Raw genomic sequence first — 15,608 nt, 5'->3', positions numbered from 1 at the left:
GCACACAGTACACAGTCTGAGCCTGAGTCACTCTTAGATGATCTAAGGCCTCCTTATTATTAGGAACGCACTGATCTGGGAACTGTGAACCGATGGCCATATTTTTCATGTACATACCTGCTGATTAAGATACATAAATACTTCTAAATCTACCTATAATTGCATTTCAGAGGAATATAGTATTCATTTCTGATGGTTTACATCCATCCATCATCTAAACCGTTTATCCTTCTGGGTCGCGGTGGGGTGCTGGAGCCTATCCCAGCTGTCATTGGGTGGAAGGCAGGATACACCCTGGACAGGTCGCCAGTCCATCGCAGGGCAGACAGACAGACATACACATTCACAATCACACCTAGGGGCAATTTAGCAAATCCAGTTGGCCTGACTGCATGTTTTTGGACTGTGGGAGGAAACCCACGCAGACACGGGGAGAACATGCAAACTTCACACAGAAATGACCCTGGTCACCCGGCCGGGAATCGAACCCAGGCCCTTCTTGCTGTGAGGCGACAGCGCTACCCACTGCGCCACCGTGCCACCCTGATGGTTTACATTTACAGTAAAAATAATAACATTCAGATAGTTCAGTTAAGTAACCCAGCATAACCTAAATGTTCCGCTCTTCTGGAGTAACGTTACAGTAAATACATCATCAAATAGCGGGCAAATGTAAACGTGTATCCATGCTTCATTGTGTATGTGTATCCAGGATCATTGCGTATCACTACTTGTTATACACTATGGACATGGATTTAGCCTAGTTCTTGGTCTCGGACTAGGTGCCAGTGGTGAATCACCATTGAACATTCATTTTAGTCTAGGCTTAGGCTTAATCTTGGTCTTGGAAACTAGCCCTGTATATCAAAAGGTTTATAGACACCTGCTCATTAAACATCTCAGTAGTATTCCCCAAGAATTTTAGAGTATTATTAGGGATTTTATCTCCCTTTGCTGCAGTAACAGCCTCTACACTAGACTACACTACGTTTTACACTAGACGTTGGAACATTGCTGTGAGAATTTAATTGCATTTAGGCACAACAGCATTAGTGAGGTCAGGCACTGATGTTGGATGACTGGTTCTGGATCACTCCAGCTCATCCCAGAGGTTTTGGGTGGAGCTCCATCACTCCAGAGAATGCAGTTTTACTGCTCCACAGCTCAGTGCTTTAAACCCCTCTAGCTGACGCTTGACGTTGGACACAGTGAGTTTAGACTCAAATGAGCCTGCTCCAGAGCATCCTGTTTCATCATCAGTTCTTTTATAAGGAGCTTATAAAAGCAGTGTGTGCAAAGTTGAACAGTTGTGTCATCAAAGGGTGCAGTTTAAACTGTCTTTATCAAAGAGCATTTGCAGTTTCCAAGCACCTCCTCTGTCCTGCTACAAGACTGTTTACTGTTATTTTGTCTATCAGCCAGTTTCACTAACTGTCTGTGGTCAGCATAATGTAATTCTGTTATGTGAGAGTTAAGACTTCCCTTTTGGTTCTACAGACACACTGTTCCTGTAGAAGACTGAAAGTTCCATAGAAAGACAGACGTATGCCACCCTGTTTTTTCCTAAGTCCTTCTGTAAAACCTTGTATGTACATTTAAGGCAATAAAGGATTAATGATTTCAAGACAGCATAAAAAATCATATACATAATAAACATCGATAAAATGAACATTTGATAAAGAGTATTTAAATTTCGTGCTGTATCACCAGTACACCCCTCCATCTCGTCCGAGGGTCTCGCTTGCCGTCTTGATAACCACAAAATGTGAACAAGTTGAAATGGTTGAACTTGGTATTGTTGATGTTTAGTGTCAAAGTTGGTGTATGTTTGGCACATATTTTAATTAAGGATTAATTTGATGCATTTAATGCTGATGATGTTGATGTTGTTGTTGATAATGATGATGATGATCTATTGTTTGTAAATTAGTTTTGCAGAATTATAAACCTGAATCATTCTCTCTAAACCGCCTCAAAACATGTTATACATTCATATAATTGAGGTCCGTTGGAGCTCTATATTGCAAACCAAAAGATTTTTGAGGTCATTTGTCTTTTTTTGACATTATTTAACATAGTACTCTTAATCGCATTGTGTCAGCATGTGTTTCTCATTACTGATATTCATCATTTTTCACTTTTTTAAATCAAAAAAGTAGTTTGTAGTACTTTTTAACTCTTGAATCTCTTTAATTCAGTGTTTTCTTGAAGTGAACCAAAACAACAAAATGTTTTAAGGCAGAAGTAAAATGAAGTACCTTAGTGGCTGTCATTGAGTTGCAGTAATAAGATAAAATACACTGTGTTTTGCTCTGTATATTCACTAGATATATTTAAAGATTTATCTTCAAACCTTGCTGTGTTGCAGCATTGTGAATTTGGTCACTTAAATTGCAACATGTTACTAAAAATCTGTTTAAAATCAAAGGAATCATTCAGGTTTACTTTTAATTATTCAGTTATTTTTAAGGTTTAGCTGTTCCGATTGTTCAAGTTGGGATCCTTTACAGACCCATGTTTGTGAGAATAATCCACACACAATCCCAGCTGTGTCATAATTTATCATTGAATACTTTTGGTCCAACCTCCTCCCTCTCCATTTTGACTGCAGACAAATGTTGGGACACTAATCTAAATGCTCATGTTAGAATCTCCAAATGCTGCTCCTGGAAATCTACAGTCTAACACACCTGACTTAATTTCATTAACACTCTGAAACATGTTGTATTAGACTTGAAAATTGAGTTGGATTATCAAAGATCTGAATCTGTCAAAAAACTTGTCTCTTGGTTACAAAATGTGTATGAGAGTACAGATACCTTTTCAATTCCAAAATTAAGCATAAGAAATGTAGTGAAGTGGTGGAAAGAGACAGGAGTTGTTCAGTGCCTGCCGTGCTCTGACCATCCAAGCCGGAAAATCCAACAAGCCTGGTTGGGCATCTGATCTGCAAACTCATGTACTCCACGGCTAGAAGAAAAGCATGGGCACATGCGTAATACTAAACTAAATAAAATACTAAATACTAACTTACATAAAGGGAAGAGTCACCGTATTTGGTCCCACTAATGCTTCAGTGCTTTTACTTGCCTAACTTAAGGTTTCAGCTAATTAGTGGGATCATTGAGTTTCATTTAGTAAACCTAGTTGTTGCTGGTTGTTATAACTTTACTGGTGTAAACTTAAATTAGTTTGGAAAGTAATAAATACACAATTACATGAATTCCCAAAAGTGTCCCAAGACCACTTTTGAGCACTGTGTCTTTAGACTCAAACAAGGAGGGTCTCTATCCCTGATGTTTTATAACCATAATTAAACATAACTGGCCCAGAAAATCAGGGCTTTCAGGAACATCTGAAGATTCTAGAAAAGTGTCTTGCTCTGTGGTTGGAACTAAACTCTGCAGGGGAGATTTGGGTTTCATTTTGTGCCATTTTTGATAAGGTGACTTTCAAATATTGCTTCTTGTCTTTTGGTTAGAAGGCGAAAATTCAACATACTTCAGGATACATTACATTAAGTCGACCCTTGGTCCAGGATTCAGGTACCGGGACGCATTTGGGCCTGGATTTGTTTCACATATGTTTTGAGGTAGTTCAGACACATTTGTTCAAATATGTTCAAATGTAATTCTTCTTCACCATTTTACGAACAGTGTACATGTGATCAGCGCTATTAGATCTTGCAACATTTCTTTGAACATTTCTGCTGGCGGTTGGTCTTTGGATCTGTGAGTTTGAGCAAGAAGTAGAAGTAAAGCTTTTGAGAACATCACACCCCCTTCTGAAATCACAGCGTGTCCATTTATAACAGGTAATTACTTATTCTCCTCAACATAATCTTCTGTATCAGAGTGAGTGTTAAAATGATACTCTCTCTGGTGTCTTAATTAGGTTACCTTTTATGTTTTAAGCTAATTCCATATTGTTGGAATTTAGCCAGATCTCTTAGGAGCAGCTGATCTCAGCTGAAGGACTGTAGTGTTTTTGATAGTGTTTTGTAGTTTGTGTGAAAGAAGAACATTCAGTTCTCTTATCAGAGGTTACTGTTTCAGTGCTTGTGGTTTTTATGCGCTACTAATGTGATGAGAGTGCTGAGTTTGTGGTTTTTAGGAGGATCTGAAAATGCTGATTCATCTCTGAGCAACAGTCACCTCGGTCACGCCTCCATGACAACAGAAGATCGTAGGTGGATAGCTGGATTTGTGTACGTATGGATTAAGTTTTGCAACAGTATTTGTTGCACCAACAGAAACAGGACAGCTGCTGCATGAAAAGAGAGACTGCGCTCTCACATTTCAGTCAAAATACAGCCACGTGGTGCTTGTACTTGTGTCTACGTGTCAGCTGACAACGTGTCCGCGTGAAAGCAGTGAAATGCGATAGCCCCCCCCAGGACGCGAAAGAAAGCAAATCAGCGAGACAGCATGTAATCTTGCAGCTCTTCATCTCCCAGCTCTATAATCTATTTACACACCTTTTCTCACTCTCACCTCTCCGCTCACATGTTGCCATGGAAACTCATCATCACTCTTCATTTTAGCTGATGTCACCTCTGAGTCTGTCAGGCAGAAACAAGGCATCACCTCTTTCAGTAATGCATTAGCCTTGGCTCCAGTTATGCATTTTATCCAGTGTGGTGACATTCCAGTTAAGTTCATATCCATAACTGAAGTAGACTACATTTACATTAAGGACAGGATACACAATCCATTCAGTTAGTTCAAACCAGAGGTCACTGACCCTCCACTGATCTGCCTATCTGTGGGTTTCACCTCCAACTCAAATCTAACACCTTCTTCAGCTTAGTGGTGGTTGGTAAACCAGTTGAAATTCTTTCTCAAGTGTAAGTTTTGTCATGACTGTTATACTGGTGTGCCACAAATAAGAGCAGATAATGCAGCATACAAATTAAGCATTGAGGTGCCTGTATCAAATCAAATCAACTGGTGCCAGAATGTAACTGCTGCTACATTTAAGTTGGAACAGAAAATTTAAAGATGACGAATGAGAAGCCAAATTCAGCCTTGCAGAAATAAGATGTGAAACACCATTTAGCAGAGGTTTTGCTGGGCCTGCTGGGCCAGTGTTACAAAGCAATATTGTCATAGGTTGGTGTATATATTGTTCTGTTATATACATTTACATATACATATACATTTTTGGCTATACTGCCCACTACTACTTCAGCTAATCTAGGGGGCTTCTGAAGGCAGTTCAGGTGGGGTTGATGAGAGTTGGAGTTAAGCAGAATAATGTCATATTTAAGTGTTCTCTGTAGAGTTTGTGTTAACTTAATTTCACTTAGAAAATCAACAAAACATCTAATTTGACCAGGAGTGTTCAGACGTTTCCTCCGTAAAAACTATGTATTTCCGTCATTATAATGGTGGGAATTCAGTTATGCAGCCTTGAGGTATTATTATTTTTTTTAATTATTTTTTACAACTTTATTTTTTCAATGTAGTTTAGCAAACTGCTTTACCAATATGTTGATAATCACTTTTAATCATTATTATGTTCATTCAAATGCATAAATAAAATGGCAAATTGTTTATAAAAAACATTTCTTTTAGATTTTGGATTGACTTAAATTTAGGTTTGTTTTTTGGAATTTTCATTTATGTGCATCACAAATACTACTACTACTACTACTACTATTATTATTATTATTATTATCACCATCATCACCAACACCATAAAATAATAATCATAATCATTAAAAAATCATAATAAATTTATTATTGTTTTATGATGATGATGATGTTATTTATTATTATGCATGGAAATCCTGGTGAAATGTAAAATGATGCAGTGAATGATGCTGTGAATCGTATAGAAAATACTGGAAATGTGCGTGTGTGTGTTTCATGTAAAAAAAAATAAAAATCAGGCAGAAAAATAAGCCATCGGCCAATTTGGCTGTAAAGAAGAGTCGAAATTGGTCGTAATAAGCGAAGCAGGACCACCTCTCTGTTCTGACAGAATGAAGTTGACCGCCTGAACTGATTCGCCCTTCACAGTAAACGGCTGGTCAGGGGTCAGTACCTTTTCAGCTTGTGAGAGACAGAGGATATGTGTTGTTTTGCTTACTTTAACTGCAGGGCAGCATGAATTGAATTAAATGAATTAGATTTCTTGCTTTAATTTGCAGCAGACTGCTTTTTCATTCATTTTGAGAAGCACAGAGTAACGAGCCAAGTGCCCTGAGGCAGAATGGTCTGTTGTGGGTTTTTTTAACAATGCAGCGTTTGGACACGTTTAGATCATTCACTATATTTCTTGACTTTCAGAGCAGGCTTACAGTTTATACTGTCTGCAGTTTATAGCCTGAAACACATGGATCGCCTTTTTCTTTGATGCAGTTAATGTGTAAGCTAGAGTTGGCGCTGTAGCACTCTTTTCTGATATAGACCAATATTTGTTTTGCCTTCAAAATTTACTAAGCTTTAAAGTGAGCTATTATTAATTGAAGCACTTCACTTAGTCAATTTGAAACCAAAATGGACTTTTTGTTTTTCACAAGTTTCATGTCCCTAGTCATATTAAGTTTGATTCATCATATAATTTTAAAGTTTTCCTTGTAATCTTCTATCGAAATGTAATGACCTTTTGCCCACTTCTTATTTTTGATCACATCACTGTGCACCAGATTGGGTGAAAAGTAATACTAATCAATAATATCTGTCACCCCACCCCCCACCCAATTGGAAAAACACTCAGCCAGCTCAGAGGCCCTCTCGACACCAATGTCCCTACTCAGAAATATGTCACACTACAAATTTTAAGATGATTGTCTAATTGCCCATGGCTCAAACTGTCCAAACACTCTACTACCCCATAGTAAGAAAGGCACAGCCAACAGCGTGATTTATACACAACCTCAGCTTAAGAACATACACGCCTAGGACTGTGACCTCGTTACCATAGTAACAGCTCCCATGATGGTAAAAATTCACTTACTGCTGGTTTTAAAGATAGATGTCAGCAATATGATAATGTTATCCTGATCAAATATGTTATCATGAGAATACGCTTTTCTGAGCATGTTGAGGATATCGTGTTTACTCACGTAGAAAACTGACCATCTGTACTGTTTCAGTCCAATAAAGAGTGTAATTAGTTCAGTTTAACTGAAGTGCAGTACAGTACAGCTTGCAAACCAAGAGTTTTTAATAGCTGTTTTTAAACATGGCACTACTAATGAGTTGTGTCTGTATGTCAGAATATTGTGATTTTAATTTTTTGGCTGATTCCAATTTTTTTACTTCAAATTGGCTGATGGCCTTTTTTTATTTCATTTTTTCTTTTTATTAGCCTTTTTTTCCAAATCTAAAGCTCACACTTTAAATAAACACATTAAACACACATTTCCAGGATTTTCTATTAGCCATAACATTGTTTGCTCTCAAATGGGCCAAACTGGCATTGTTAAAAATTTCAATTTTAAATCATATGTCTATTTAAATAACATGAATCAAATAAATTGCTGCATCAAAAAAAACTGTTTAGTACAATAAGTCATGCATTCCCCTTAGTTATTTTGAGACAAGCCTAACTCTGAAACAAACATGATAATAAAATGATAACGTGTTATCTTTGTAGAATAAAATGTGAAGCAAAGAGGAAAGAACTAACTTAGCTTAACCTGTACAGGCCAAATATCGCCAGCCCTTCATTTGATACAGAATCTGATTCTTACTTATTTCCTGAAATAGGATCCAACACTTTCCGCTGGTATATGTCTCGTGCTCATACTGGACATTGGATCAGTGCCATCCTTTGTGTAATAAACTATAATAAAATAAAGTTAAGACCTGAGTATTAAAGATTGGAAAGTCTGTCATTTTGACATAGCTTAAGAAATTACATCACAGTTCACCACTTTTAGTTAAAGCTTCAAGCTCGTCATCATATGGGTCATATTAGGCCTGTGAAGTCTTCTTAACTGGCCTGCGGCACAAGAGTTGCTTTCAGAATAGCACAAGTTACACAGAGCCAAAACTGCTGCAGACCAATTCCACTTCTTTGTTGTTACCTGATAGTTTGTACTGAGATTAGGTTACTAATTGACCATCTGTAGATAAATGCTGGGACGTCTGTGCTTTCAGTCTAAGTTTTTAGAATCTGGTCATAAGATCCTTTAGACGGAAACATTCATTTAAACGGCGGCCTCTGGCTATGAGGCCATTCAATTATCCCGGCTATTATAATTGTGGAACTCGTTCCAACTCAGGCTTGTGACTGTAATCTTTCACGTGATGAGTCATGGCCCATCTCTGTAGCCTGACTACAGAGAATGAAGAAAGAAAAGGGGATTTTAGAAGTCATAATCTCTCTCTGTAGTCAGGCTACCCAGCCAGCAGGCTGGGGAACATTAAAACAAGGGAATTACAGCTGCAGGGAGATTTAGGAAGAATATGCCTCACTTTTCAACTTCACAGTGAGCTGAGCTGTAAGCTATTAATATGTTGTCTTGTGACTGTTGCTTATGGACAACTGTGAACTATTAGATATGTGTCTGTGGCACAATTTGTTCTTTGTTTATTATATACTGCTTTCATATTGAAAAAAACTTGTAACTCCCTTGTTTTTATTACTGTGTGTCCTTTACGTTGTGTGAACTTTGACGAATGAAACAGCAGAAATGTTTCTAAACTGTTGAGACTGAAGTCTTGTTACATTAATGTCTGTAAGTTATGTTTTTTTTGTATTTCCCCTATAAGGACACTGTTTCATGAGGTTTTATGGCTATGCATTTCAAAATGTAACTGCTTTGTAAATATAGTAATCTCTGGTTATCTTTTTTTATGGCCTTGAAAACATTTGTTGAATGGAGACTTGAGTCTCTGAAGGGCATATATAAGTGGTAATGTAGCTTGTTTACTCTTTTTAATGACTGTTTACGTGAGTCCTGAATGACAGAGCAGAACGCTGGCTGATTTACAGTGAGAGCTCTTTCACTGTGGTTAGAGGGTGGAGTGGCGTCTAATTTCACTCCATTGAAGTAACAGCTTGACAAAAATGCTACTGGATGAATGAAATATTCAGTAATGAATGAAAGCAAATTTTTCAAAATGTCCACATAATTCAATCATTGAGATGTAAACAAAATCATTTAAAATGGTTTGATATGAAAAAAATACATTGTAGAGATTCGTACAAACTGTGGTGATGGGAACCAGGAATCGCAATGTTTACAATGAAAATATAGCCATTTTATTTATTATCCAAAATGACAAGTGAACCTACACGTGTCTTGAGTTTTTATATGTAATGTTCATAATGGTAAAATATAGTTAAACCTAAAAGAAATACATTTTCTTTGAGAACTGCTTTGCCTAACAATGCCTTGCATTTACCTCTCCACCATGACTGGATTTTTAGGCCCAAAAAATTACCACAAAACTATCATCAAACAGTGTCTAGTATCAAGAAATTTACCTGTAACTGTTTCATGTAATAACTTCCAGTGAGGAAGCTTTTAGAGGCATTAAACTCTTCGGATGTCTGCTCCGTATCACCACCACCTGTGGACATTTATCACTTGGAAAGTTTCTTTATAACGAAGCATTTCACATTAAACACCTCTAAATGATTTAATTCACAACCATTGAATCATCCAGAAATTTTTAAAAATTCCCTTATAAGAGTTGCTGACTGGAACAGGCTGTTTGGGAGTCTGGGAACCAGTCATATTTGAACTGAGCTCCAGCAGGGGGCGATATGGAGTCAGTGCTGTCGGTGCGCAGGGTTTCTACCTTGATCTCACTCTCTCAGATGTGTGTCAGAATAAAAATCAATAACGGGGTCAGTCAGCTTTGGGCCTCTTTTGTGCCTTTAGATTCTGAATGGCTTAAATTGCCAGGCAGCGCTGTCTTTAGTCTGCGGTAGGAACAGGTAGATTTCCTTCACCTTACAATAAGAACACAAAAAGAATCAGTTTTCAACAATCATTTTGCTGCCTTCAGCATCTTGCTGCAGATATGCAGCCTTTCCAATTGGGAGATGTTTTGGGAATATTTTTAAAGTGGTTTTAAAATGAGCCTTAGCCCACACGTCTCGTTGTGATGTCAACACTCATCAGCAGTGAAACCATAGATGTGTTTAAACCACTTTGTTAAAAAAAAGCTTAAATATGTGCTGTTAACAGTAGTTTGGAAAAGAAAACAATCAAATGATAATTTAGCCAAAACCTGCTCTTTGTACCGAAGAAGTCACTTGATAAAGCTTCTACACAAGTATTAAGAAGCATTTTATTTTAAGAAAACCTTTTGAAGATTTTTCTTTTGTTACTTAACTGAAAACGTAACAATGGAAAATTGAAATTTCAAATGAAGGTAGCTTGGATAGTGTATGTAAGACTCAAGTATCTCAGACCTTTGAGTGTCAGGACTGTATCCGGATAGAGAGATAGAGAGATGCGCCAAAGACACCTTTAAAACAGATTTGAATACAAACCTAAATCTGCCCAGACCAGCTAACGTAACTGAGCTAGCAAGAACACCAGTTTGTCTGTTCATTTGGTCAGCCTTCCACACCAGCATACACATCCATCAGTAAAGTGAACAAGGCCAGTCCCTTCTTAAATATATTGTCATATAAAATATTATATATATATATATATATATATATATATATATATATATATAATTTTTTATGTTTCTGTCTTGTTTTTTGTTTAGATGCAAATCACCTCATTGGCCTGGCTTGTAACTCACTCACTCATGTTTAACAACATTGTCCACAAGGGGGAACTACTGGCACTGTAGTAACTAGAGTGAAAATAACCTTATGTTAACTGAAAGGGCTGAGAATACTGAGCATTGTGAGCATTATAGGACTTTAGGGTACTAGATTCTGGTGCTTTGCTTAAATTACACTTTGTGTCCTTGTTTCATTCAGACGTTGTTGGATGCTTAATAAAACGCTCAATTTCAGTATCACACATTTTTAATAATTTACGGTCCCTGGACCTTTTACAGAGGCATGGCTGCTCACTCAGTTCAGCTCTTGATGGGAGTTTCTACCCTGAGTATAATTCAGTAGCCTTCAGCGACCAGAGATGTGAGTTGTGCCGGATGCTAAATGCTAAACGTTTGCTAAGTTTTAAAGCACATGGTCCATGACCAGCCACCTTCTTCTAAACATCACTGTAATGCTGGTGTAAATAAATGAATTACATCATGCAAAATTATGGTTTTTGAGGTGGCAGCCATCTTTTGAATAGAATGGGACAAACGAGGAACAACACAGGCAGTGGTTTCTTGTCTAGGAGCTGATTTGCATATTACTCCCATACAGGAATCGGTTTTAAATCTGACTAGCTATACACATTTACTATTTTTAAATGCATGTGGTTGTCGGTTGGCAATCGAAGTTAAAAAGTCTCATGAAGACCAGATGAAAACAGGGTCTCAGAATCATGTCTTGTAAGCAACTTTGTGCCTGTTTGTGTTCTCAGGGCGCCACACAGCTAAATGGAGTCGGAGCAGCTGTTTAACAGAGGCTACTGCAGGAATAGTTATAACAGCATCACCAGCGCCAGCAGTGACGAAGAGCTGCTCGATGGCGCCGGCGTCATCATGGACTTTCACACCACTGAGGACGACAATCTGCTCGACGGGGACGCTTCCCCAGGTAGGACCCTGACGCACCTGTCTGAACTTGACAGCTTCTCAACCATGCAGCCATCTGTCTGTCTGTTTATCTGTCTAGTAGGGTGGCAAATATGTCATTTGTTAGTGATCACAGTATTGACCTTTGCAACAGTGATGCCAAGGCTTCACTATACAAATATCTGTAATACTCTTGTTAGATACCCTGTAAAACTCTTTGTTAGGTTGACCTCATCGTTGCCACTGTGTATTAGACCAATGAGTGTACCAGTGGTGTGGACCTAAAAAAAAAAAGGTGGATATACTTTAAATCTTGGCCAGCTCGGCATGTTTTGTTTGATATTCTGTGTTTAGCAAATTGACGTTCAGTTACTGTATTCATTGGTATGTTTTTAGATATTTTGATATATATTTTAAAACATACACAGTAGTTTAGTTGCATTATGCATCCAGTTTATGTTACAGAATTAGACTGTGCTTTCTTGCACTAACATTAGTTTGGATTGCTGTGACCGTGAATCTGGTGGGTAGAGACTCTACAGAGCTAGGTGGATGCGTATAAACAGAAAGAAATCAGCCAGTAAAGTATGCAGCGCTCTTATCATCAGAACGGACAGTAATGAAATATGCTCCCTGTTTTAAAACTCAAGGATGTTTTTTCCTCTCACTGACTTTGAAATCCAGCAATAGGGAGCATAAAGTAATCATCTCAGGATCTCTTACATTAAGATAACTTTGGGCTTAGTTTGATCTAACGCTGGATTTTCTGTTTCACTTTTCTGCATCACTTTTATTGGACTACATCACCTTGATAACATACGCTGCATGTTTCATGCAATTGACTGTTTCCTTTGCTTGCACATGAGGATTATTATCATAGTTTGAGTATCTAAACCTGAGTTGACTGTCAAAGTTGTTCATTTCTGTTGTAAAATGAGTTTTATAAAATGGATAGTTTCAGCATTAATATCTGCTTGGCTGAGCCGCATTCAATGCTATTGTAAAATCCACACCAACGACCGCATCACAACAACTGAATTGTGTATTCCTATGCCATGTCATGAAAAACCCTTGTGCTGTTAATGGAATAATCTTTGATTCTCATGCTGCTCGCATGGACCACTGAATATATTGATGGAGTAAGAACCCATGTCTGTTTAAACTGAGGGTCTGAAAACTTATTTTCTTAACTGGAAATAGGTTGGTCAGATAGTTAAAAGGCTAAAGGATAGCATGCTACATGCTGAACAACTCCAATATTAATATCACAGGACTGTATCAAAGTACTTACGATATAATTCACTCTAAAATGGCAATATAAAAGTCTAAAGAATGTCATTTGAATGGGTTTCACATCTCAAATGTCCATGTTTCAGTCAGAAGACCTGGGCTGAATCCTAAACCGCTCCGTACTCCCTAAACAGTGTGCTGTTATGAAATTCTAGCTTCTGCAGTCAAGCAGTGCACTGTATGTCAAATATGAATATGGATGAATCCAACATTTTTCGCAATATTATGCATTGTTGGGGTGGAGAAGTCAGTTTTTATATTCATATGTAGCGCACTATGTGGGGAGCAGGGAGCCATTTGAGATTCAGCCCCAGCATCTGTAGAGGGACACCATTAGATTGGCAGAAGAAGAATCGTGGTGGTAACTTGGTGACCAAAAAGTACTTATTAAGGTTTTTGCATTAAATAGTTAAAATTGTGAAATTGTTTATAGGAGAGAAAGTGCATGTGCCAAGAGTGCGGTGGTTGTTTTGGGAAGATTGGTGTTTATGTATCTAATGGAGTCAGTTAGCTGAAGATTGGGCAATTGAATTTGCAGTGGCTCATCAGACAACAGGCCCCTGTGTCCACCCCCGCTCCGCGTCACTCATACGCACTCTTTACATGAGGGAATTTTTTGTGACACAGAAATGAGGGGTGTGTGTGTGTGTGTGTGCGCGTGTGCGTGTGTGCGTGTGTGCGTGTGTGTGCAAACAATAGGTGGGTTAATACAATAAGTAGTGATTTTACATTGTTAGCATGCCTCTTTAACCATTTCCAAACCTCTTCTTGTGACAGTCCAGTATTTGTACTTCAGTCACTACTTCATTATGTTAAAACAAGTGTGCTGTTGATGCAGTTTATTAAAACCAGGCATTGTCTGGAGGCGTCAAGGAGAAATCTGGAACGAAAGTTGTGTACTTCTAACCAGCTCAGTAGATATTGTCTAATTTTTGGAAACAAGACATTCTTGTTACTATTTACTGCATTTATTTATTTATTCTAATGTTATACGCTAATGTTTTTTTACTGCCAAAACATGCTTACTGTCCAGATAAATTTAAACATTTTGCACAGCACTGTATATGTATATGTGTACTCTCACCAACAAGATATAAAAACAAATCACCAAAACATTATTCACATTCACTGACCATTAGACTTCACCTGACCCCTAAAGAGCAGATCTGTGTACACTTATTTGAGTGTTAACACTTAGTTATATTTCAAATTCCTGTTTCCAAAAGCCTATTTGGCAGGTGACTGCCTTAGACGAGGTGATGTCATCTGTTCCCAGGTTGTGTGTGGTGACTGTGCATTACTGCTGTAGTTCTATGAAAACTGGCTTCATTTTTGCTCTTCTCCTCATTAAGTTCATAATTCATTAGCGCCTCAATGCTTGTGTAGCAGGCATCCGACAGACCTTTGTTCACGGGATCACAAGCCCAGCCCAGCCTTTGTGCCTGTGTAACGAGGGAGTGTCGTCTTACACTGTCACTCAGCAATCTCTGCCCTATCAGATTGCTTTATTCTCACTGGCTGCCCTGGAGCTGGAAAGTTACTTGCTCAACATGAGCCACTAGTCTAACCCCAGACAGCAACGTTTGTACAAGAGCACTTTGAGGAACAGTGTGGGTCAGTACTGGAGCGGCTGCATGGTGAGGACAGTAAAACAAGGTCACGGGAAAGTTCGGAGTGATGTCATGTACCAGCAGGACCAGGTCGCGTGTAACTGGAGGACATGTGTGTAAAACTGACGTGGCTCTTTGGAGACGACACCTGAAGGAACTCGTTTAACAGCTTTGCTACTTTGGAGTCAGCAGTTCACCAAGTTTGACTCTGCGATATTAGTGTCTGTGTGAGGCAGTGTGTTGTTGTGGGTGTCAGTGTGCTATTTTTATATGTATGAAGGGGGACTCTGCGGTGGTCCCTTACAGGTGTAGAGTTTCCTGAGTGTTTTAAATGGGAGTTTGTGTGGAGTATCATGCCGTCACTTGATCTTGAAGGGAACTAAGCGTGTGGTTCGGTGCCGGATTGAGACGTGGATGCTATCGAAGCAGAACTGATGGATGACATCATCACCTGGTCCAGTACAGTTACCAGGCAACAGGAGGGTTTCAGAGAGAAGTGTTCAAGGTAACTAATGATTTTGGGTGTGTTTCTGTTTGTTGTTCTTGAACTTCTGAAAGGCATAAACATGAGCCACATTCATTTAGCCACATTTATTTGGCCACATTTCTTAAAGGCTCCATATTATGGAAAACAGAGTTTTCCTCATTTAAGTATGAGAGTTTGATTCAAACATTGTTTTTGTTTCAAAACTATTCCTCCTCAGTCCATACAGGCTGTATGTGGAGGCTAAGCTTCAAGTACAGCCTGTTCTCTGTCCACTACTTTTGTGATGTCACCAAAACCAACACATTACCTTAATATCTACTATTAATGTCTTTCTGTTCCAACTACAACAGTTTAGCTCCGCTCATTCACACTGAAGATATAAGCAGTATTTCAGCCCAGACAGCTTTTTGAATGAGGCACAGTGCAAAACAGCCAATCAGAACAGATGCTATTTACATGTTGTTGCTGTCAGGACAAAACCTTGTATCTCCAAATGTTAACTGTACAGTAGAAGGAAAAATGTTCTGAACTTTAAATTCAAGTGCATTTTACACAATGTGAAAGCCAGCTGGCCTTTTCTCACATTAATATTATTTAATTATG

At 38.4% G+C, this 15,608-nt stretch overlaps 1 protein-coding gene across 7 annotated transcripts in view; it reads left to right on the top strand.

The window, feature by feature from the left end:
• Positions 1-15,608, top strand: part of clcn3 (chloride channel 3) — a 55,682-nt gene that overhangs the window by 928 nt on the left and 39,146 nt on the right. For 3 of the 7 annotated variants that reach the window (XM_036561342.1, XM_036561347.1, XM_036561348.1), the window contains exon 2: positions 11,465-11,640. In XM_036561342.1, the coding sequence (XP_036417235.1) occupies positions 11,481-11,640 (160 nt within the window). In that variant the 5' untranslated portion in view covers positions 11,465-11,480. Of the gene's footprint in view, positions 1-8,089; positions 8,456-11,464; positions 11,641-14,409; positions 15,024-15,608 lie in introns of those variants that run through there. The other 4 variants (XM_036561345.1, XM_036561349.1, XM_036561343.1 and 1 more) reach the window with 3 other exon arrangements.

This window comes from Colossoma macropomum, unplaced genomic scaffold (genome assembly GCF_904425465.1).
Source record: "Colossoma macropomum unplaced genomic scaffold, Colossoma_macropomum, whole genome shotgun sequence".
NCBI classification, from domain to species: Eukaryota; Metazoa; Chordata; class Actinopteri; order Characiformes; family Serrasalmidae; genus Colossoma; species Colossoma macropomum.
This window is presented reverse-complemented; position numbering and strand designations above follow the sequence as displayed.